The sequence below is a fragment of the Bubalus kerabau genome, chromosome 10 (genome assembly GCF_029407905.1).
Source record: "Bubalus kerabau isolate K-KA32 ecotype Philippines breed swamp buffalo chromosome 10, PCC_UOA_SB_1v2, whole genome shotgun sequence".
NCBI lineage: Eukaryota > Metazoa > Chordata > Mammalia > Artiodactyla > Bovidae > Bubalus > Bubalus kerabau.
In genome coordinates this window covers 15,731,887-15,757,573 of record NC_073633.1, presented here as the reverse complement: position 1 = coordinate 15,757,573, position 25,687 = coordinate 15,731,887, and the positions used below count along the sequence as shown (strand labels likewise).

The window sequence follows — 25,687 nt, the reverse complement described above, 5'->3', positions numbered from 1 at the left end:
CTGAATTAAATTCACCCATTCCAGTCCATTTTAGTTCACTGATTCCTAAGATGTCAGTGTTCAATCTTGCCATCTCCTGCTTGACTGTGTCCAGTTTACCTTGATTCATGGACCTAATATTCCAGGTTCCTATGCAGTATTGTTCCTTATGGCATTGGACTTTACTTTCACTACCAGACACATCCACAACTGAATGTCATTTCCACTTTGGCCCAGCCACTTTATTCTTTCTGGAGCTATTAGTAATTGCCCTCTGCTCTTCCCTAGTAACATATTGGACACCTTCCAACCTGGAGGCTCGTCTTCCGGTGTCATATCTTTTTGTCTTTTCATAGTGTCCATGGGGTTCTTCTGACAGAAACACTGGAGTGGTTTGCCTTTTCCTCCTCCAGTGGACCACATTTTGTTAGAACTCTTCACTCTTCACTATGACCCGTCTCTCTTGGTTAGCCCTACATGGCCTTGCTGGTAGCTTCATTGCCTTATCGCAAGCCCCTTCACCACCTGATCTGGAGTAAATTGCCCTTCAGCTTTGTGATCTCCTGGAGTAAAAATTGTGTTGTGTAGTTTTAGTTTGCCTTTCACATTTATCTTAAAATGATGAGGTTGAGCATCTGATGGTTTTTAATGTTCTTTATTTTGGCTTCACTTAAAAAATAAAGCATATATTACACATGATACAAAGACCAAAGGGTCAAAAAGGTATGAGAGGAAAGGTTTCTTTCCTTCCCTAAACCCAGCTACCTAATTTATCCCTGGCTAGGAGGCAGGTACTGTTAACTCTTCTTTGGATATCATTCTAGAAGTATTAGTATAAAACCACATATGTTAGAAATCTTTTAATGTTCTGCTTTATTTTTGTAAAAATGAGAGCAACCTGAATGTCCCTCAGTGTAAAATACTCTAAAATATATTTTGTGAATACATAATAGACTATGTAGTCATGAAAAAGAATGAAATATTTGTGTATGTGCTGATACAGACTAATCTTTACAGTTTATTGCATGAAGGAAACAAGGTGCAGAGCCACATGTGTGCTCTCCAAGTGTTTAAAGTATGTGCAGTACATTAGGCATTACTCTTGTATAGGAAACTTCTGGACTGACAGACTAGAAACTTAACAGTGGTTATTTCTGGGAAGGGAAATTTAGGGTCTGGGATGGTAGGGAAAGCTAGTTTTCATTGCAGATATCTTTATGCTGTTAGAATTTTTTACTGTGCATACACATTTTTCAGTTAGAGAAAATTAGTTTTAAAAAGGGGTTGCATGTAATCTAAAATAGATTGAATTTTTTCTAATTGCAGAAGATACACTTGTTCTTTATACATATTTATGAAAATACAGAATGACACAAAGAGAAATATTTAAAAAGCCAGCCATAATTCCACAACCCAGAGGAGCTTGACACTAACATTTTGTTAAATTTCCTTCTAAATTTTTTGTGTTATGTATGTGTTTCATGTATACACAGGCTTCCCAGGTGGCACTAGTGGTAAAGAATCCGCCTGCTAATGCAGGAGACATAGGAGACACAGGTTCAATCCCTGGGTCAGGAAGGTCCCCTGGAGAAGGGCATGGCAACCCACTCTAGTATCCCTGCCTGGAGAATCCGCATGGATAGAGGAGCCTGGTGGGCTACAGTCCATATGGTGGCAAAGAGTTGAACACGACTGAAGCAGCTTACAGTGCACGCTTGCATGCACATCATGTATACACACATTGAGACTTGTATATATTAAAGAAAATGACAATGTTATATTTTAAAATGCCATACTATACCTTTCTAATTTTTGTTTTTAGTGCCAAATCGTCCTGGGTATAGCTTCTCTGTGATAAGTCCTGAATTTATTGAAGTTGCTACCACCAAAGTAATTATTAAAGCAATATTGACTTTACATTTTGATTTTATAACTCAATTACTTAACTAAGTTGTGTTAATAAACAGATGGTCTTGGATGGGTTAGAAATGAAAGTTTTCTTTGTTTTTTGGTTGGGGGTGGGGTGAGGGGAGCAGTTGTTGAGGCTGTATGACAAGGCTTGCAGGATCTTAGTTCCCCGACCAGGGATAGAACCCTGTCCCTGACAGTGAAAGCACTGAGTCCTAACCACTGAACTGCCAGCAGATTTCCAGAAATGGCAGTTTTTCACAAAATAAAGTAAGGCTTGTATATTGAAATGACTTATTTTAAATGTTTTTCAAGGTGTAAAATTTGAGGACAGGTTAGTTGTCCTCTGTTGTAGGTTAGTTCAAACAATGAATGTTTGACTCACGGCTCTGTCAGACTGCTGCATTCTATTTCCGTCGGTTTTTTCTCTGTCAGGCTTTGGTCTGTCTCTGAATTGTCCTCTGTAGGGTTGTGAGGAAGGGTGGCAGGGCCATCCAAAGAAAACTCTTCTAGTCTTAGGGAAGTTGCTAGAAATAGAAGAATAGCAAAGAGGAGAAAATAGGCAATTTTTGTCTTTATTTTCTAGATCTACTCTGATCTAGAGGAAAATTTCTTCCCGTTTATGATTTTTCTATTTTAAGAAGATAGATTTTTTTTTATATGTAAGATATCAGAGAAATATTAATGTGTTAACTGTTATTTAAGGCTTTAAATGCTGTGCCTTCAAGCATTATAAAATATATGGCTTGGTCCTTGGGAATATGATATTTTGAAAGTTATTTTCATGGTTGTCAAGAAACTTTTGTATTTTTTATATATGAAGAGTTTTATCTGAAAGTGTGCTTAATCACACAATATTCTATTTTCAGATATTTAGTCTTGGATATTGCAGATAATCCGGTTGAAAATATAATACGTTTTTTCCCCATGGTAGGTAACAGTATTTTAATATCATTTAATATTTATGATTTGCTTTCTTAATTGTGCTTTTAAAACTTAACAAGACATGATTTTCTCCTATACTGCTATTACTTGTAATGTCTGAAAATTGTGGGATTGTATTTTAAAGAAAATTGACTATTTTTAAAATCTTTTTTATGATCTCAAAATATTTGAGAAATTGTATTTCAGATTTCTTAAATGCAAAATATTTATTTAAACTTATAATAATGGTATTTGTATCATTTTGGAAATTTTTGATGTAATTTTTATTCAAATAAGCAGGAAAATATTTTCAGTATATTTTGTTTTGTGTATATATGTTTGTATTTTATGCTTGTTACTCCATATATTTTATTATAACACACTGTCTTTTTCCTTCAGACAAAAGAATTTATTGATGAGAGCTTACAAAGTGGAGGTAAGTAATTTTTCTTTCATTTAACTTATGTTTATTTTTAGGAAATTATTCATTATAGTTAATTTTTAGTTATTTAAGACTAAATTCATTTAGTCTTAAATGAATATGAAAATTATAATTATGTATAATAGACTTTCCAAATTTCCCAAAACTTACTTCATTTGGATAGACTTTCTTAAATATCTCTATAGAACTGTTTTCATATTGTCAGCTTTAAATCTTTTTAATCTAAAAGTCTATTGTAGTCTCCACACAGTTAATATAAATAAATTCAAGGATTTGAAAATTAGTAAGTATCCAAGTTGTGTATACAGAATACATAAAATGCTTAAGATAAGATTTATTTTACTGTGGTATGATACATGGTTTCAGTATATTTTAGCTGCTGCATCAGGTATCTTTCTATCAGAATAACTATTTCTTGTTTTTCAGGAAAAGTTCTTGTCCATGGGAATGCAGGGATCTCCAGGAGGTATGATGTTAGCAATAATCTTTCTTTCTCCAGCATTTAATTAATGAGTATGTTTTCTGTTTTTTTTTCTAAAATATTTTCCCCCTCTTTAGTGCTGCCTTTGTTATTGCATACATTATGGAAACATTTGGAATGAAGTACAGGTAAGAAAGTATTCTGAAACCTAGCCACAGTTTAAATTCTCATTAAAATGAAGCTTAATGGAGACAGTTTGGGCACTGGAAGTTAATAATCTCTTGATTTTTGTCATCTAGTTATGGTTGATTAATTAGTCCTTTTATCCTGTGATTAGTCTCTTAACTTCTGTAGCTGGTCTACCTTGTATAGATCCACTTAGGCTATTTTGTTACTTTATGAAGCTAGTTCTCTTATTATTTTAAAAACCCAAGATAATTACAGTTGGAGTAACCCATGGAAAACTGCTTGCTTACTACTAGGAAATTGGTTAATCTAAGTTTTAAAATTCTTATTAAACAAAGATGTAATTGCTTTCTTTGTTTAAAAGGTTAATTTATTATGTTTTCCTTTAACAGTAGTTGGGTGAAAAATTGCTTTAGAATTGTTTTATTGTCTATTCACAATTTATTATTTGTTTTATGCAAAATCATCTTTTCCAAGCATATTGCATAGACGAAAGGGAGAAAGAGGCTAATGTGCTTTTCACCCTAAAACAAAGCTGGCCAATGTACAGTATTTCCTTTCTTAGAGTGTCTTGTACAAGTTACAAATCTACTATAGTCATTGATACTCTTTCACTCATGTCCCAGACTGATCCATTACCAAATTCTGTTTTGTATCCTAAAATTTTCCTTGATTCTGGCTCTTTCTCATTATTGAATCTCCCTAATCAAGCTCTAGTCATGTTTCATTATTTAATCTCCCTAATACAAGCTCTTCCAGTAGTTATCATCGTAGTGGTCTTGTGTTTTCTTTCCTTCTCTAGTCTGTTCTGTTCTTCACACTGCAGTCAAAATGATTGTTTCAAAAGATAAATCATATTTCACCTTACCCTAAAAAGCTCTCAGAGGTTTCTGATCCTTAATAATTCTAAATGTGGCCAGTGAAACTTCACATGACATGTCTGTATCAACCTTCCGTTCTTATGCTGTGTACTCCGTTAACCTTGTCCATTTGAGCTGTGTTCAACATTGGATCCACATGCCTGACACATAGTGGACATTCAAATCTTTTATTTCATTTGGTATTTTTATCTTAAAATTATAATGGAAAATTTTGCTTAAAGGTGTTCTTAAATATTATTTGGATACAAATGTTTTGTGTTTATTTCATTGAAAAGATTAATGCTTGGTAGATTTTGTTTTATATATTTTTTTTTATTATTTGGTGCCATGTCAGCAATAATAGTGAAAATAACCTCTATTTATTGAGTCTCTGCCAGATGCCAGATACACTGCTGGACACTTTTATCTCAACAACACAAGGAAGTCCATATGTTTCTAATTTAACCAGTAATAAAATCTGAGCATGGAGTGTGTGTGACACATGCTATACATGATATGTTATACTTACTATCTTCCATATTCATAGTAGTGCTTAAAGATAGGAATTGTTATGATCCCCAATTTACACATGAAAAAAATAAACTTAGAGAAGTTGAAAAGTATCCCCTAGAACACAGCTGGGGAGCAAAGGATTTTCCCACTGCAGTTCACTACCTCTCTGTAGTACAAGCTGTCTGATTATGATTTTCTGTTTTAGGTAAATTGTTAGGTAAGTTCCTACTTTAGATAAATTCTGGAAAAATTGAGGTTAATTCATGAAATAATATTACCGCCTTAGTTTTCCTATTTTTTTGTTTTCAGAGATGCATTTGCTTATGTTCAAGAAAGAAGATTTTGTATTAATCCTAATGCTGGATTTGTCCATCAACTTCAGGTAACTTCTCTATTTTTCCTCTTTAAGTCAATCAGCTGCTGCTGCTCAGTCGCTTCAGTCATGTCCGACTCTGTGCGACCCCACCAGGCTCCCCCAACCCTGGGATTCTCCAGGCAAGAACACTGGAGTGGGTTGCCATTCCCTTCTCCAATAAGGCAGTCAGAAAGTATGATAATTAAAAGCTTGTATTCATATGATTTAGTTGTAGTACTTGGTAAATACTTAAAAATTGCCATAATCTCACTAATTTCTTTGTTCAAGTTTAAATCTATTTAAAAGTATTTTTTTTAAGCTGCCATTGACAAGATAGAAAGGATTAAAACCACATTGTTAAATCTAAAGTAAAGTAGTTGATCTTAGACGTGTCTTCCATTTTCCCTCTATTTTGATTACATACAGAGCATAAGAAAATTTTGGTTCTAAGTGTGTTACATATAGCAGCTTTTTCTATTTTATATGCTTTATCTTCTCCATGTTCTTTCACACTTTGATGATGTGTAGAAGATACACTAAAAAGAAAATACACCTGTGAATTATCTGATTAATTTTTTCCAAGATGAAAAATCGTAAGTCAAAGAATGTGCTCTGGCTGATTGCATCACTTATGCAGGAATAAATCTTACATTGAAACATCAAGAGCACTACAAAATGTGTTAGTTACCAAACTTAATTTACTTTGTTTTTATTTTTAATTCACTTTTAGTTTTTATTTCATTTTAAAAAGAGAAAAATAGTCATGATTAAAAAAATAAAAATTCAATAATGCTTAAGAAGAATACTTGAAAAGTAAGTCTCCTTAATAGTGTATCTTGAAGATTATATATAGCTCTACCTTCGTAATATTTGTGTGTGTGTGTGTGTAACACAGTTTTATGTGTATCACAGTTCCTTATACATTGGAGAAGGCAATGGCACCCCACTCCAGTACTCTTGCCTGGAAAATCCCATGGACGGAGGAGCCTGGTAGGCTGCAGTCCATGGGGTCGCTAAGAGTCGGATACGACTGAGCGACGTCACTTTCACTTTTCTCTTTTCATGCACTGGAGAAGGAAATGGCAACCCATTCCAGTATTCTTGCCTGGAGAATCCCAGGGACGACGGAGCCTGGTGGGCTGCCGTCTATGGGGTCGCACAGAGTCAGACACGACTGAAGCAACTTAGCATAGCATAGCATCCTTATACATGGAGCTTTAAGTTGTTTCCAGTCTTTCATGATTTTAAACAACATTGGAAAGAATGTCCTGATAGGTGTATCTTTGTTTACATGTGTGAATGTACCTCTAAGATAATTGATCAGAGTGGAATTGCTGGGTCAGAGGGCATTTGAAAGTTGATGTTGCTAAATTGCCTTTAAAAAGACTCCAGGAAACAAAGAGTACGTACTTACCCATACTTAGTCAATACCAACAGCAAAAGTGTTTCATGAAACTTTTGGACCATTGTTGTCATGGTGGTAAAAGTGGCAGCTGCTTGTAGTTTGCCCGTTTTTCTAACAGGTTGTTGGTCTTTTTCTCATTGGTTTGTAAGGATTCTTTGTAGAAAATTTATCTGTAGCCAGTGATTTGAAGGCTTCCCTCGTGGCTCAGATAGTAAAGAATCCACCTGCAATGCAGGAGACTTGAGTTTGCTCCCTGGGTTGGGAAGATCCCCTGGAGGAGGGCATGGCAACCCACTCCAGTGTTCTTGCCTGGAGACTCGGCATGGACAGAGGAGCCTGGTGAGCTACATACAGTGCATGGTATCGCAAAGAGTTGGACACGACTGAGCGACTAAAGCACAGCACAGCCAATGATTTGAAATGCCATTTTTATTATATACCAAATTTTAAATCCACACTTGAGTCTGTTTCTGACTTTGTATTTTGTTCCATTGATCTGCTTATTGCTGCATTTGTATCAAAGTTTTAAATGCTATAATATTTGTAAGTAGTCTGTATTACTTATATTAAGTCATTTAATCAAGATTTCCTCATTAATGTTCTTTCCGAAATTTTCCTGGCACGTTCTTAACACATATTTTGTGGTGTGAACTTTACTAGAAAGGGTGCAGAAAGAATAGACACCTTTAAATTTTTCAAAGAGTATGTTTCTAGGAGTATGTTCCATTTATTCAAGTCAATTTCTGTGTCCTTTAGTGTTTTAAAGTTTTCTTTGTATAAAATATATGTTTTTCTTATGAAATTTATTCCTAGCTATTTTCTTTTATTCCATTATAATTAAAATTGTTTTTTCAAATTTCTTTCTAGTATGTTTTCTAATTGCTTATTTTTTTTATAGGAAAGCTGTTTATGTTTTCAATTGGCAACCTTACTAAACTCTAGGAACAAATCTAAAGAATTTTCCAGTTGATTATCCTACATTTTCATCTTCAAATCATAATAATTTTGCCTCTTTTCTAATTTTTTTTCTTTCTCACTTGATGGTCATTTTATCAGAACAATTGGATAAGTAATAGTGGTGTGATATTCATACTTACTTTATTCTTGATTTCAATTTCATTGCTTTTATTATTGCACTGTGTGTGTGTGTTTCAGTGAGTATTTGCTTGTGCATATTTAAAAGGTTTTTTTTATCAGGAATAGATACTGATTTTTAACTTAAAACATTTTTTTATGAAATGACTCTAGTTTCACTCCTTTAAGTCATTAATATGGTGAATTAAATCACATAATGCTAGACTTAGACCATTCAGGTATGACCTAAATCAAATCCCTTATAATTATACAGTGGAAGTGAGAAATAGATTTAAGGGCCTAGATCTGATAGATAGAGTGCCTGATGAACTATGGAATGAGGTTCGTGACATTGTACAGGAGACAGGGATCAAGACCATCCCCATGGAAAAGAAATGCAAAAAAGCAAAATGGCTGTCTGGGGAGGCCTTACAAATAGCTGTGAAAAGAAGAGAAGCAAAAAGCAAAGGAGAAAAGGAAAGATATAAACATCTGAATGCAGAGTTCCAAAGAATAGCAGGAAGAGATAAGAAAGCCTTCTTCAATGATCAATGCAAAGAAATAGAGGAAAACAACAGAATGGGAAAGACTAGAGATCTCTTCAAGAAAATCAGAGATACCAAAGGAACATTTCATGCAAAGATGGGCTCGATAAAGGACAGGAATGGTATGGACCTAACAGAAGCAGAAGATGTTAAGAAGATGGCAAGAATACACAGAAGAACTGTAGAAAAAAGATCTTCACGACCCAGATAATCACGATGGTGTGATCACTGACCTAGAGCCAGACATCCTGGAATGTGAAGTCAAGTGGGCCTTAGAAAGCATCACTACGAACAAAGCTAGTGGAGGTGATGGAATTCCAGTTGAACTATTCCAAATCCTGAAAGATGATGCTGTGAAAGTGCTGCACTCAATATGCCAGCAAATTTGGAAAACTCAGCAGTGGCCACGGGACTGGAAAAGGTCAGTTTTCATTCCAATCCCAAAGAAAGGCAATGCCAAAGAATGCTCAAACTACTGCACAATTGCACTCATCTCACACGCTAGTAAAGTAATGCTCAAAATTCTCCAAGCCAGGCTTCAGCAATATGTGAACCGTGAACTTCCTGATGTTCAAGCTGGTTTTAGAAAAGGCAGAGAAACCAGAGATCAAATTGCCAACATCCGCTGGATCATGGGAAAAGCAAGAGAGTTCCAGAAAAACATCTATTTCTGCTTTATTGACTATGCCAAAGCCTTTGACTGTGTGGATCACAATAAACTGTGGAAAATTCTTCAAGAGATGGGAATACCAGACCACCTGATCTGCCTCTTGAGAAATTTGTATGCAGGTCAGGAAGCAACAGTTAGAACTGGACATGGAACAACAGACTGGTTCCAAATAGGAAAAGGAGTACATCAAGGCTGTATATTGTCACCCTGCTTATTTAACTTCTATGCAGAGTACATCATGAGAAACGCTGGAGTGGAAGAAACACAAGCTGGAATCAAGATTGCCGGGAGAAATATCGATAACCTCCGATACGCAGATGACACCACCCTAATGGCAGAAAGTGAAGAGGAACTAAAAAGCCTCTTGATGAAAGTGAGAGTGGAGAGTGAAAAAGTTGGCTTAAAGCTCAACATTCAGAAAACGAAGATCATGGCATCCGGTCCCATCACTTCATGGGCCATAGATGGGGAAACAGTGGAAACAGTGTCAGACTTTATTTTTCTGGGCTCCAAAATCACTGCAGATGGTGACTGCAGCCATGAAATTAAAAGACGCTTACTCCTTGGAAGGAAAGTTATGACCGACCTAGATAGCATATTGAAAAGCAGAGACATTACTTTGCCAACAAAGGTCCGTCTAGTCAAGGCTATGGTTTTTCCTGTGGTCATGTATGGATGTGAGAGTTGGACTATGAAGAAGGCTGAGCACCGAAGAATTGATGCTTTTGAACTGTGGTGTTGGAGAAGACTCTTGAGAGTCCCTTGGACTGCAAGGAGATCCAACCAGTCCATTCTGAGGATTAGCCCTGGGATTTCTTTGGAAGAAATGATGCTAAAGCTGAAACTCCAGTACTTTGGCCACCTCATGTGAAAAGTTGACTCATTGGAAAAGACTCTGATGCTGGGAGGGATTGGGGGCAAGAGAAGAAGGGGACGATGGAGGATGAGATGGCTGGATTGCATCACTGACTCGATGGACATGAGTCTCGGTGAACTCCGGGAGTTGGTGATGGACAGGGAGGCCTGGAGTGCTGCGATTCATGGGGTCGAAAAGAGTCGGATGCGACTGAGCGACTGATCTGATCTGATCTGATGCTAGACTTGTTAATTTTGAATCATTTTGATTCACAAATGAATCTCACTTTACTATGGTAGACTATATTCCATTAATGTGTTGCTAGATTCTGTTTGTCAAATTTTGTTTTTTTTTTTTTTAAGATTTTGGAATTAGTTGAATAAGTGATACTGGTTTGTAATTTTTTTTTCTATACTACCATCTTCTGGTTAGAGTGTCTGTCACGGTTTTCTCATTTTTAAAATGAAAACTTGCTTTCTCTTTATGTGCTCTAGAACAATGTAAATTAGATTGGAGTTACCTGCTTCTTAATGTTTGATATATAGTACCTGTGAAATCACTGGACCTTGATTTTTTCAATTTAATTCAGTTATTCATTATTTCATTCATTCATATATTTTGAGGGTGAACCAATTCTTGGACAGCTTTCTTCATTTGGTTAATGGCTAGGTCTGATTTTCTTAGACTGTTTAGGTCACTTTGGATGGTTTCATAATCTTCTATATAATTTCATTGGATTTGAGATAAAATTGAGGAAAATAATGTTTTGCATTTTTTGATATCTTCTAATTTCTTTGGTTATTTTTTTCATTCTTTTTTTCTAATTTTGTATATCAGTGCTTTCTTTTTCCCCTTTATCTGGTTAGTTTATATAATTTTTCTGTATTTGAATTTCTTCTTGCTTTGTGCTTTCCTTGGGTTTTTGTTGTTTTTGCTGCTGCTGCTGTTATTCTTTTGTGGATTTTCTCAGTTGCATGCTTAGTCGCTCAGTCATCTCTGACTCTTTGCGACCCCATGGACTATATATCCCTCTGTTCTTGGGATTCTCCAGACAAGAATACTGGAGTGGGTAGCCATTCCCTTCTCCAGGAGATCCTCCCAACCCAGGGGTCAAACTCGGGTCTTGAGCTATAAGAATTCAAGACTGTAAATTATCCTCTTAGCATTTCTTGAGCCATATGACTCATTGGAAAAGACTCTGATGCTGGGAGGGATTGGGGGCAGGAGGAGAAGGGAACAACAGAGGATGAGATGGCTGGATGGCATCACCGACTCGATGGACATGGGTTTGGGTGGACTCCAGGAGTTGGTGATGGACAGGGAGGCCTGGCGTGCTGCGATTCATGGGGTCGCAAAGAGTCGGACACGACTGAGTGACTGAACTGAACTGAACTGATTCTACGTATCCTACATAAATTTTGCTATGTAACGTTTTTATTCTTGTTATAACTTGATATTCTGTCATTTCACTTTTGATTTTATTTTTTACTTCACGTTTGAGAGTTTTTTTTCATAAATCATATAACTAAATTTTAAATGTTTTCTTTGTGGTGTAATAAACAGTTGTTATTATGATTATTGGAAAAGAAGATATATTCTCTGTTTTCAGGGCATAAAATTCAGTCTGCAGTCGTCCTTCTATATCTGTGAGGAATTGGTTCCAGGGCCACACACCCCCCTCTACTCCCTCACCATGGATTCCAAATCTTATGTAAAATGGCATAGTACAGTCAGTTCTGTGTATCTGTGGGTTCTGCATTCATGGATACAGAGGGTACATTGTATTTGTTCACTTCATCTTTTGGGGGCTTAGAGGTGAACTGAAACTCGCTTTATTCTGTTTCTGTTTACTTCTTTAATTCCTCTAGTTTCTTTGCCAATTTTAGTGCTGCATTATTTGGTAGATAAAATTCAAGTTAAATCTTCATTGTAGTTATATGTTTATTGTCCAGTTATTTTACTTTAAAATTAACCTTAATATTGTGATCCTTTTTTGTTTGCATTTGTCTTGTGAGTTTCTTCATTGCTTTTCTTTCCACCTTTCTAAATCACTTTGTTTTACATGCATTTCTTGTATGTGCCCTATGGCTGGATTTTTTTATTTTGATTTGTTACTCATATTTTTCTTTAATAGGTGAATTTATCCCACTTTTTTGTACTAAAAATGACATACACTTTTGTCTGTCATTTTATTTTCATATCATGCTTTCTCTTAAAATACATCTTTTTTGAACTTTTCACTATAAATTGATGAATTTTTTGTTGGTATTCTTTTGATTCTTTTAAATTTATAAGTTGTTTACTTCATGGGCACAGTCTAACTTTATAGTATATACATATGTTCCTTGAGTTATCACATTTAAATAACTATCAATGGATTTCCAGTATAAAAGATAAAAATTTATATACCTCTACTTTCCTCCTTCCCCTCCACAACCTATTTTGTTGATACCAATCTTAGTTCTAGGAGATACCGCTTACACTTTTAAAAATATTTAAATATGGTACCTTCTTTTTACTTAGCAATATAGGATCATCCACTTAAACTATGTCCTGTTACATTTCCTGGATTTTACTTTTTCTACATTGTTACAAATTATAATATTTGCATTCTATGCTATAACCGCATTTTCTCATTGTTCATGCTGAGTTCTATATTTAAGTAGGATTTTAGCTTCCTTATTCAACTCCTGGAGTTTGAACATTATTTTCAAGAAGAGTTCTTGGAAACTTAAGTCCTAGCATTTTGGAAAATGTTTTTCTGTTGCTCTTATGTTTGTTTTGGCCACACTGCATGGCATGTGGGATCTTCGTTGCCTGACCAGGGATCAAACCCATGCTGTCTGCAGTGGAAGTATGGAGTCTTAATCACTGGACCACCAGGGAAGCTCTGTTGTGTTTATGTTTGAATGGCACTTTGCTAGATTAAAAAAATTTTAATACTTTTTCTCTTAGGAGTTTCTACACAGACCTAACATTGAATAATTGTCCTAGAGAAGTCTGAAGGGAGCCTAATTTTTAAAATTCTTCCCTCTTAGAAGACTTGATTGGAGGGAGGAGGTGTTTTCTGGATGAGCATAGGATGCTTTATTAAGTATATCTTTTTGATTGTTCTATATTAATTTCCTTTTAGTCATAATATGCCCTTACCACTTAGAGAGTCACATCTTCCCTTATTACAGAAAGTTTTCTTCTAATACGTATTTGGCTATTGTTGTTCTTTTTCACTTGACTTTTTTCTCCCAGAGACATATTTTATATTGTTTTCTTTTTCCTTCCATATCTACCATTTTCTCTGTGTTTATTTTCAACTTTGTTTTTTTGTCTTTTGACTTGATTTTTGGCAAGCTTTTCTTTCCTTTCCCATGCTTTGTTGTTTCATCAGATGTTTATTTGACATTGTGTTAGCAGTGGCAGTAAAGCAGAGAACAAAACAGACAGAAATCCCTGACTTCATAAAACTTATTTTAATGAATTAGACAGTAAACCAACCTGGTGGGCTGCCGTCTATGGGGTCGCACAGAGTCGGACGTGACTGAAGCAACTTAGCAGCAGCAAACTAAAATATAGTAGGTCATGGAGAAGGAAATGGCAGTATCCTTGCCAGAGAAATCCCATGAACAGAGGAGCCTGGTGGGCTTCAGTCCACTGGGTCACAAAGAGTCAGACATGACGGAATGACTAAACCACAACAACACAAAAGTAGTAGATCATATGGTAATAGGTCACAGGAAAATAAGAGAGCCGTTAAGGTCATATAAAGAAGTGAGACATTAATTGCATTTTTGAAAGGTGATAAGAAAAGGCCTTATTGCAAAAATGTTATTTGACCATAGACCTGAAGAAATTAAGAGAATGAGCTATTTCGGTACTTGGGGGAAAGCATTCTAGATAGAGGGAATATGTGCAAGTGCCTTGAGATGGGAGTATGCATAGTATTTTCAAGAAGTGTGAGGAGGTCAGTATAGCTGCAACAGAGTGAGCAAATGAATAGTAATAATAGATTAAACCTGGGAGGTAAGGGGCCACGTGATAGGCATTTATAGGCCATTATAAATAAGGCCTTTGACTTTTAAGTAAAGGAATAAACTGGGTCATCTGTGTTAAATGTAGTATACCATGTATATATACTGTAAGGGTTGTTGGGGTTAGGGCAGAAGCAAGTACATGAATTATAAGGCTATGGAGTGATGGGAGTTAGGAGAGAATACGGATTTAGACAAAGGTGATTGTTGATGAAAAGAGATCAGATTCTGGATTTACTTGACAGTATAGCTTACAGAATTTGCTGTTGGATTGGAGAAGAGAGACTGGGATGATTCTAAGCCTTTTAGTCTGAACAACTGGAAGAGGAACTGTTGCTTACTTGTATAGGAGAAACTGCATGAAATTTGAAGGGAATAAAATCGAGACGTTTTTGGTCATGTTAAGGTTAAGAGAGCTATTAGATAGTGGGCAGGTCTGCACATAAGCCTGGAGTTCATGAGAAAGAACCTTATATATAGGGGTTTTCGGTATATGGAATGCTATTGAAAGCTTTAAAACTGAGTGAGATCACCAGACAAGGGAGTGTGGGTAGAAAAGGACTTCAAAAACAGAAACTTAATGTACTCCCAACATGTAGAGATTGGGGAGATGGGGAATCAGCAGAGGAGGCTGAAAAAAGTGACCAATGAGTTGGGAAGAAAACCAGGATGGTCTGGTGCTTGGGAAGTCAAGTGAAGAAGGCATTTTAAGAGTAGGAGATGATCCTTTGTTTCAGAGGTTGATAATAGGTTAAGTAAGGGCTGAGAACTGACATTGGGTAGGAGCACGACATGATCAGTGCCCTTGACAAACAAGTTTTTGTGGAATGGGGAGTATAAGCATAATGGGAAGAGAGGAATGTGAACAGCCAGAATAGATATTTCCAGGAATTAAAAGGGTAAAACAGAAAAACAGTAGTTGGAGGGGAAATTGGAATTAAGAGGGGCGTTTTGTTTGTTTTCTAATATGGTAGAAAAGGGCATATTTATGTGCTGTTGGGAACAATCCAGGAGAAAGAGGTACATTAATAATGTGCTAGAATTGCATGGTATGGTCCGTTCTCCTCTTTGTTGATTCTCTTACAGTCATTATTTCTGTGGTTTATTTTCTTTTTTCTATTTTTCTATTGAGCTCTAAGAGTTACGTCATCTCTTTCATTGTTACATTTCTTCCATGAGTCCTTTTATCTCTTCTTTGAACTTGTTTCAGAAATGCCGTATCTCATTGATTTTATGGAGAATTATTCACAATTTTCACCTGCCTCGTGTAATTTTCATGCAGTTTTCTTCATATATGGACTTTGGTTATAATGTTGCTTTTTTCCCCTTAGAAACACCTTTACATAAGACTTATATTGGTTCCTTTTTGATTATTGGTCATCTTCGAACTGGAGACGTTCTTCTTAGATAAGCCATTTTCCCAATAATAAAGTTTTGGGGAGAGATTGGGAAATATAGGCAGCTTAAATTTTCCCAGTTGTTTTGGAAGACTTTCTCACCAACAGTTTTTTCCAGTAGTATGAATCTACTCAGTGAGTGGAGAAAAAAAAAGAGCCCCGCTGTCACAGGTTTTTCTTGTTTAGGTTCATAACTACTACATGCACAATGGAGTCACCTGGGGAACTTGACCCATACCATTAAATGAGAATCACTGGCAGGGGGCAGCCAAGGAGAGGGGTAAGCTGAGTATATATATATTAGTTTTAAGACTTTTCAGGTGATCCTCAGGTATAGTCAGCCTGAGAATTAGTGATTTAGTTTTTACTTTTAGCTGACCAAGATTAGCAGATGCTTGGCAACAGTTTCTCCTCCACCAGGCTTGCTTCTTGCAAAAATGTCAGGTGTAGATGTTCACATTTTCCTTGATAGACCCACACATACTTCATACTATGCAGGGGCTTCTAAGATTTGTCTTAGGTCTGCCACCTTTTTTGGAGAACTCTAAGCACCCACTTTGTTTGATATATGCAGCCAGGTATTTTCTGTGCATAGCTTAGTCTGGTTCCATTTTTTTAATGTTATTGTGAAATATAATACACATACGTAAGTGCATAAAGTGTAAACAAACATCCATGTAACTACCATCCAGATAATGAAATTGAACATTTTTCAGAATTCCAAAAGTCCTCTTGAGGCCTCTTCCTAATTATAATTCTTTCTTCTGTCATAAAGGTAGGCACTGTTCTTTTTTCCTTACTCTTCTTTCTCATATTCAGGGTTATCGATGTTTTATAGTTTCATCAAATCAGGAGTTCTCTATATATCTTGTTCTATCTCTTCCCTTTAAGGAAAGAAGGTACATGAATGCCTTTATTATTTCATCTTTAACTGGAAGTCGAGAACTATTGATTTTAAGAAATTAGAACCAGGTATATACTTGAACCAGATATATGCTTGAAGATTGAAGGTGGGAGGAGAAGGGGACAACAGAGGATGAGATGGTTGGATGGCACCACCAACTCAATGAGTTTGAGCAAGCTCCAGGAGTTGGTGATGGACAGGGTGCGCTCAGTGGGGTCACAAAGAGTCAGACATGAATGAGTGACTGAACTGAATATACATGAATCCATTAAGTACTTTGTATTAGTCTGATTTTTTAATATTTTATTTCATTTTCTTCTTAAGTCAGAGATCTGCCCCAGTGGCAGGGAATATGTTCTGATTGCTAGTTCAGTGTGTGATACCCTAGTGCAGGCTATTGGCTTGATTTGATTTATAGTCTCATCAGTATATATGAAATTATAAGAATTTTAAGCATTTCTCTTACAGCCATATGGCACTGGAGTTTTCAGTATAAACTAAGAATACCAGTAATGCATGCATTAACCACTTTTTAAATTTCATTTTGTTTTGGGTATCCGAGAATTTAAATGTATACTCAAGTTAATTGTATACTCAAGTTAAATGTATACTCAAGTTAATTAAAATCTTTTCTAGGAATATGAAGCCATCTACCTAGCAAAATTAACAATACAGATGATGTCACCACTTCAGATAGAAAGGTCGTTATCTGTTCATTCTGGCTCCACAGGTAAGGATTTTTTCATTTTGGAGAAATTTGGGGAGATAGATGATATGAAAAGTAGAAGAGAAGATGCATCTGTCACTCATTAGCAAGTTACACTGAGCAATTTAAATTGTTTAGAAACTTTTGGATGGGCTATTGAATTAAAATAATTTCAAATTTTAATTTTATAATTAATTACATATTATACTGAGCTTCTGTGTGTATGCCACGAGTTAAGTAGAACATGCTGGTTGGAAGATCAGATTTCCATTTTGTTGAGCTTTAAATCTTTAAGTAGTTTAAAGTGAAAGTGTCAGTTGCTCAGTGGTGTCCAACTCTTTGTGACCCCATGGACTGTAGCCCACCAGGCTCCTCTGTCCGTGGAATTCTCCAGTCTGGAATATTGGAGTGAGTTGTCATTCCCTTCTTCACAATTAAGTAGTATAACTGTGTTGGAAAGATTAAAATAATAAGAGGGGTCTGGTACTGGAGGCCCTAAATACACTTAGGTGATCTTATTGAAAATAAAAGGTGGCTAATAAGTGAAAGCAGGGTGACTCAGTTTCTCTCTTGCCATAAATATCTGTCCTTTTTTCTTCCCTATTTTAGAATGTTTCCTCCCCCATTTAATGATCCAGGCATGCTCTCAAAATCTTTTAACTTTTACATTTCTCTCCAAGACCTTGCTACCCTTTTTTGTCTCCTTTCTTTTTATTAGAGCATTCATGGAATTTATTAGTTTATTATTTTTGTCTCCCAGAGTTCCTTTCAGTCTTATTTGCACCAACAGCCTTTTAAGTTAGGAAAAATAGATTACATACCTGGTTAGTGTTGGATCTAGAAATTGAACACTGGTGATCTCATCCACAAGTCCAGCACTATATTGTACCTCCTTAGTGATGAAACTATGTAACCACACTTCAAGCTTAACTTCCTACTTGTCATTGACTCTTTAGTTTGCAACTTCTATGTAATCATTTTCCAAAATGGGAGGGTCTGTTTCTTCAGTAACAAAAATTCTTTCTTTTTATAATACCTTTAATCTCAGTATAGTTCAGGTCTGTATTGGCCTCCCATCCTAAATGTTCCATACATTGTGGCCAGACATATTTTCATGAAAGATAATTCTAATAGTGGTTTTCTTCTTGTATAAAAGTCTTCATTGGCTTAATTTTTTACTGAAGCAAACACATCACAGATAGTAATTAAAGGCCCTTTTGATCTTTATTTGTATCTCTCACTGTACCTCTATATATGTACTGCAGAAAACTGAGCTACTAATGGTTTCCCTTGTATCTTCTATTCTCCACCTAGAAAGCATCACATCCAGTCTCTCCATAAAAACTTGGTTCAAATGTCGTTGCCTCAAGTAAACATGATGATTAACTTATTCTTCCTCTAACTTCTAGTTATTCTGCCATAGAACTTCATCTGTACCTCCTCACTTTCTGCCTTGAATTAGTTAGCTGTCTCTCAACCTCCTTTAGTAGAATGCAGATGTAGCACTGCATCTGAATCTGTTATAACAGCTGTATTTAGACTTAAGGCTTTCCAGGTGGTGCTAATGGTAAAGAGCCTAACTGCCAATGCAGGAGACATAAGAGACACAAGTTCAATCCCTGGGTCAGGAAGATTCCCCTGGAGGAGGGCATGGCAACCTGCTCCGGTATTACTGCCTGGAGAATCCCATGGACAGAGGAGCCTGGTGGGCTGCAGTCTATAGTGTCACAAAGATTGGACACAACTGAAGCGACTTAGCATGTATGCACACATTTAGACTTATTTTAATGACTAGCATATTTTCTTCTTTATTCCATCAGTACTATATTTCTGTTCTTTTCTTATTAATCTTGTAGTGAAATACTAGTTTCCCTTCGGAATCCAATCCACCCTCTGGACTAACATTAACCATGATTTAGGACAACTTTTAGGGCATAAGTTTATGGTGATGTAATTATTTGGCAGATAACACAGCAAACCCTTTACCAGTTCAGTTGTTCCCTAAAGTTTTCCTCCATTGAGACTCAAATTTCTTGATTATGATTGTTGGGCATATACAATCCCACACATACTCTGTGTGGGAAATTCCTGTACTAGCAGACTGTGATATGAGGAGTAGATAAATTCTCTTATCTGCTACATGCCTTCCTTCCAATTCTACACTTGTTGATAACAATCAGTTTCACTGGAAAAACATTTTTGACAGCATCTGTGAAAGCAAAAGGATAATTACATCTACAAAATAAAATTATACAAATTATAACTTCATAAAGTTATATGAAGTTCATAAGTAATATGTTCAGAGTCACATGTTTATGATGGATGCCTAGAAAATGGTAACCAAACATTTATGAACCATTATTTTAAAAATTAATGTTCATTATATAAAATACCTTAATAATTATTAAGAGGGACGATGTCACGAAGATATAAAGTTCTTTGGGTTATTTGTAACAAAAGTATTTTATCAGTACAAAGGTTTACTAAAAATTCAGTCATGAAATTTTCATTGTCATATATATATATGATAACACTTCATGAAAAATGAAGCCTTTCCTAGCTGTAATTCTAATGAATGAATTTATTTAAGTTCCCATTATACCATGTGTTGTGTTCATGCAATAACTTTTAGGCAGTTTGAAGAGAACACATGAAGAAGATGATGATTTTGGAAACATGCAAGTGGCAGCTGCGCAGAATGGCTGATTCAAGAGCAGCATTATAGAGGATGTGAATTTCTATTTGAGGAGAAAAATACTACAGACAGTAATAATGTAAGATGGTAAAAACACAAGTAGTTTCTTTTCAATTATATGTTGCTTCCAGACGTGTTTCTCTGCGACTTGTTGAGCAACATTTTAAGATGTTGGACTTCTGCAATAGATGGCACTGATGGTTTTACTTTTTTTTTTTTTTTTTTAATTCTTTACAGTTTTATTATAAACCAAGAATTTTGGACTTGCAAAGAGGTATTATTGCAATAATGCACTTTTCATACTTGAAATTTATTTGTATGATATAAAGTTGTTACTTTAAACAAAATGCAAGTTAGGGGGGATTTGTTTATAAAATCTGGGTAATTTATAACAAAAGAATTTCCTAAAGTTTGCTAAAAATTCATTTTATGTTCTACATATTACATTTTAAAAATAATTTTACAGTTCAATTTTATGATGGAGCCTCTTACAGAAACATTAACAAATGTAGGAATCTGCCACATTTCTTTTTTAGTATAATTCAATAGTTTATCTTTTAATTTTTTAAACTTCTTGATCCCTTATTAATAATCTTTAAATCATGACAGCCAACTGTCCTTATTTTAACATGATCCAAGTATTGCTTCCTTTCCTATTACCTTCCTAATTTTATTCTGTAGAAAGAAAAAGTTTAATGAACAAAGGAAAATGTTTGCTTTGTAATACCAGATGTTCACAAATACAAGGAGAGTCTTAAACTTTCAAGTGACTTTCCTTTAGCGTTCTTAAAAGCCAAATGTTCTGTTTCTTCTTTTCGGAGTCATGTAGCCCATTTTTTCTTTGTCCAAAATGGTTCTAAATATAATAAACCAATGTAGCACTATTTTTCCTAAACAAAGCCCCAAAAAGAAAAGTGCCTTGCTTCATTAGAAAAAATAAGTAAATCCTTATGACCTCTAAATTAGTATGTAGAACAGTGAAAAGTTTTGAACATTTTTCTATAATTTTTTTTAACCATAAATTAATTTAAACTGAAAGTCTTAAGGCTTGAAGAAACCTGAGTAAATTATTTGGAATATGGAACATTTTACTCCTTCATTTTATGTTGTCTTAATGATTCTGTGAGATTGTTCTGGCTCAGACAGTAACTTTTCTTTGAGGATGCATTTTTTGTAGAAAAGTGATTGTGGAAGACTTCAGTGTATACAAATTAGTGTTGTAATCAGTTCTTTCTTTACATTGAGTTAATCCAAATTTCCCCCATAATTTGCATTAGCAAAGTCACTTTATGGATCCTAGGTTCTCCATGTTTTTATTTATACATATAAAAATTGTTCTTAAAAAAACATTTTTACTATTTTAAGTATGATGTTGGGGAGGAGAGGAGTGTTTTAACTTTTTATAGTTGATGATTTAGGGTAGCACGAATGAAACTCCTTTGTATTTCATTTTTCTCAGTCCTCTCTTGAGGTGCTTTACTGATGAGAGTGATTTCCATACCTTCCTTTGGTACCAAGAGGTACCACATAAAGTAACCTATTATACCAACTTACCTACTTTGCTTTCCTCCCTAAGGTGAAATAATACAGTAAGTTTTTTTATCCAGCGTAACAGGAGAGTGGAAGTGAATCAAAACTGCTTTCTTAATTAAGCGTTAATTCTGTTGACCCAGGTGGTTTTCTTCTGATTCCTCTTCCCTTCCCCTATTTTACCACCCTGAAAACAGCATATTGTCAGTCCCTTGAGGTCTTGTATTCTGTTGTATGATTGGTGTGTTATATCATTGGGTGTGGTGGTCTAGTATAGTCAAGATTTGCATTGAGTGTTCAGAAATTCCAGTTGGTAAAGTGCCAGATAACACAGCTTCCCTGTATATAGATTACTATTGGGTAGGTCAGCAAAGATCTCTTTTGCAAACTAATAATCTCTGATGCTCCTTCCACAAAAACTGCTTAAAAGAATCTTCCTAATAGTCCATTTAGATTTTAAAAATGAGACAGTTAAGATTTTCTAAATTAATTTCTTAAAATATACATATCTTCTCTAATAGTCTGGCCAAGGATACAGGTTTGGTTATTGAATTATATTTGGTAATTTTCCACTTTTAATCACTGTAATTTTTATGTTGTCACTAAAGTGCCTGCCCAGCACTGTAAAGACTCACAGACACTAGAAAAGGGGACTTCATTTTCTTGAGTACAAATTAATATGGACAAAAAGTTTAACTTTTCTCTCATATAAGAACACTGCAAGTTTGTTTTGAGTATGTTCTTCCATCCAGTGTTCAACTGGTTCTTCTGGTAGCTCTTCCTATTCTTTTTATTTGGTTCCGTTTCTATAATTCCTCTATTTCCTTTAATGTTTTGTGATAGCTAATTATAGTACATTTAACCAATCATGATTTATTTTATAGAATATTTGAATAATATATGAGTGACTCAGCACCCAATTATAAGCATTAAATATTAATCTGGGCACAGAATTTAAAATGATATCACATCAGAACATAGGAAAACTGCTTTATTGTCCATTTTGAAAGTATGAAACTTAAATATTGAAAATATTCAACTAGAATGGCAGTATTCTTACCTTGTAATTTCAGTCCATTGGTCTGTGTTAATTTCATATCAGATGTATAAAGAGCAGTTACCTTTGTTTATTTGTATCTACTCTGTGGTGGAAATGTTAAACCATGATAGCTTTTGCTACCAACTTTCAACCACTTAACTTTCAGAGCAGTATATTTGTTTTGGGAGGATTTTGTGCTTCATCTGAGTTTAGAAGTAATGTCAGAAAATGTTAAGCATGTCCTTTTAAAGAAAATATAAGGTTTCTAATTGTCTTATTACCATGGTAATTTAAGTGAATTTAGAAGTATTTAACTGCAATCTTGAATTATAAAGTTGGGATGCATATATAGAGAGATATATCAAAATCTCAACTTGATGTAAAGTAAATGAGCAGTTACCTGGCGGATTTTTTTTTTTCAAATAACTGTTTAATCCATAATTCCATAACAGACTTAGCTTCACCTCAATATTTTTGTCCATTCATCAGTGCTCCAATAAGAAAATGATAGGAATAGCTGAAAATTACTAAAAGATTTTATTTTATTTTTTATTTATTAGAAGAATAAGTTGCTAGGGTCTTTGAATGCTGGATTTTTTTTGTCTTACCCATCCATGGCAGCTAAAAAAAAAAAAAAATCACTCAAAATATTCAGGTTTACATGTTAGCTCTCTCTCATAGGGAGTTGCCATACCTCACAGTTCAAAGTGTATTCTATAGATCAGTAACATTATACTGACATGTAATTGCAATTTACTATGCAGCAAAAATGATTCAAGAAAAAAATAACCTACAGTGTCTATTTACCTTTGTATAGACAATTGCTTAAGTTACTCTGCTTTTAACATTTGTACTTGGATAAAATGCTTATGTATGTATAGGAATGTCACAGTGCAAGATGCTGCTAGCTCAGGCACAAAGTATTAAAATTATTTTGTGAATATTGGTGGTTGTATTAAAACTGTTGTGCCATTATACCTCAAAAAAGATTGAAAAGTTCATTTATACTGCTTATGCCATAACCGCTTTACTTAGATTGTTGTCTTCTAGGTAAAAGTAACCCAGTTTTAATCCCGCACACAGATTAAATCTGAAGGACAAATGAACATTGGATAATGAGAAGCACTTAAGGGTATTTTCTAAAACACTGTGATTACACACATAAAAATTAAGGTCAGAACAGGGAGGTCCCAAGTTTAGGCTCAAGATATTTTTTAATGATTATTTGAACAAGTTGGGAGTTGAAAGTGAGGGAATTTGTGTCTGAAGGCAGAGGTAAGGCCATTCATAGAACAGCTTCCAGCTCATTTTAAAAAATACTTCTTGCTTTTAGTTTTCCCCTTGTTAGCCTACCTACATAATACCCTTCATCAAATCTGAGATGTCATCATCAGCATCACTACACCATCTTTTTGATCCCACTAAAAGGCAAAAATATTGCTGAATAAATCATGACAAACAATTGATCATAAAATGCATCCAGATTTCCAAATGTTACATGTAAAAAAAGATGTGCATTTTAGTCAGTAAAATACAAATATATAAAACACATGGAACAAAATAAAAATCACAACTGCCACTTCATTATACCTTTTCAAAAGTGAAGAGTACTCAAAAATGTATTACTGAAATGTATCTGTGCAGTTTTTTTCATACTCAAGTTTACCCACAGGATGCCTTAGTAAAATCAAGCTTTTCTGGTGAAGTACAGCTACATGCAGATCATCAATTCCTCAGTGACACAATTTTTATGTGTTATACCTTACCTACAACTTTTGTTTCCTATGGGGGGAATTTAAGATAAGACTGTAAGAACATTATTTAAAGGGATTTATTGAAATAGCCAGCTTATATTACTTCACATTGTTTAGTGGTAAGAATTATAATAAAACATTTGCCTTTTATTAGGGTCCCAGCCATGCAGGGATCTTAGTTCCCCAACCAGGGATCAAACCCATGCCCCTTGTACAGGAAGCAAGGAGTCTCAACCACTGGACCACCAGAGAAGTTTCTATTAGGTTTATTTTTTAACATGGGTTTTTAATTACCAGGATATACCTAATAAACCTACTGTTACCAAGGTTATAGGACTCCTTTTTCTTAAAAAGCAAAATTAGTTTTGTTGCTTTCACTAGGGACACACCAATTCATCTGCCTAGGTCATCAGCAGGTAAGTAGCACACCCTCTATTGGTAAAGAATTTCTATTATTTAGAAAGTTAACTAGCTTTACTGCATGGAGGGAAATAGGAAATCTAGTTGAACCAGGTGTGGGTCAACAGGATGAGAAACAGGTGGTTTTTACGTTCTATGTTCCTTTTACAAAGAGTACACAAAATTAAAATTTTACTAACCCTGACTCGACCTAATAATTTCAATAGACAACTCAAGAACTTAAGCACAGAAAACATTAGGATTCTAACAAAATTATTCATATGAACAGGTTTAATGTAACATGGAATGCAGAAGATAAGAACCAGTTGTGACGTATCTAATTCTTATTTACTTAAAAAAAAAAATTAAAATCAAAATAGGATAGTGACCAGAATAATAGTACCATTATAGTCACATTAAATAGAAAAGCTTCCATCAACATTTTAAGGATGTAATAAATGTAGTATGATACATTTTAAAATGTTCCACAACTTTGTAATCCATTTTTCATAAAAATGTTAGAAGACAGGCTTTGGACACCCCATGGAAAAATGAGAAATAAGGTTAGAAATATATAATATACCAGGATTTATTTACTAACTCACTGTTAAAAAGTACCTTATATTTCTCTTAGATATTTAAACAAATGAATAATTATTATATTTCACATATAAGACGGGTAGTACTTCAGCTACATTAGAATTATAACAACTTTTAGATGTATATTTAATTGTCACATTTTATAAGTTAATCTTCATTTCTACTTCTTTTAAAGGCTCACCAGGTTGTCTGCCAGTACAGTATTAGGATAGGCAAATGTTGGACTGTACTACATTTAGTTATATCTAACATCCAATTTCATGTAACATGTGAAATGACACACCCTTAAGTGGTATTTAGATATATTTCTTTGAAACAAAAATATTAATTTTATGAATGTGATAAGAAACAATCTTATTCACTGTATGCTTTTTTTCCTTTAATGAGCAGTACAGATAGCAGACATAACTCCTTACTACCTATACTCTGACCACTAGGAAATGAAGCCAAACTTTAGAAAAATACAATGCAAGAAAAGATTCAAGTTAAAAATATACTCC

The 25,687-nt window shown here is 34.8% G+C and overlaps 1 protein-coding gene across 3 annotated transcripts in view; it reads left to right on the top strand.

Annotated features, from left to right (window-relative positions):
- Nucleotides 1-23,375, top strand: part of STYX (serine/threonine/tyrosine interacting protein) — a 51,276-nt gene extending 27,901 nt beyond the window's left edge. For 2 of the 3 annotated variants that reach the window (XM_055536688.1, XM_055536687.1), the window contains 7 exons: nt 2,757-2,817; nt 3,211-3,247; nt 3,680-3,719; nt 3,812-3,862; nt 5,543-5,615; nt 17,101-17,194; nt 19,803-23,375. In XM_055536688.1, the coding sequence (XP_055392663.1) occupies nt 2,757-2,817; nt 3,211-3,247; nt 3,680-3,719; nt 3,812-3,862; nt 5,543-5,615; nt 17,101-17,194; nt 19,803-19,876 (430 nt within the window). In that variant the 3' untranslated portion in view covers nt 19,877-23,375. The remainder of the gene's footprint in view (nt 1-2,756; nt 2,818-3,210; nt 3,248-3,679; nt 3,720-3,811; nt 3,863-5,542; nt 5,616-17,100; nt 17,195-19,802) is intronic. The other variant, XM_055536689.1, reaches the window with a different exon arrangement.
- Nucleotides 23,376-25,687: the final 2,312 nt, after the last annotated feature.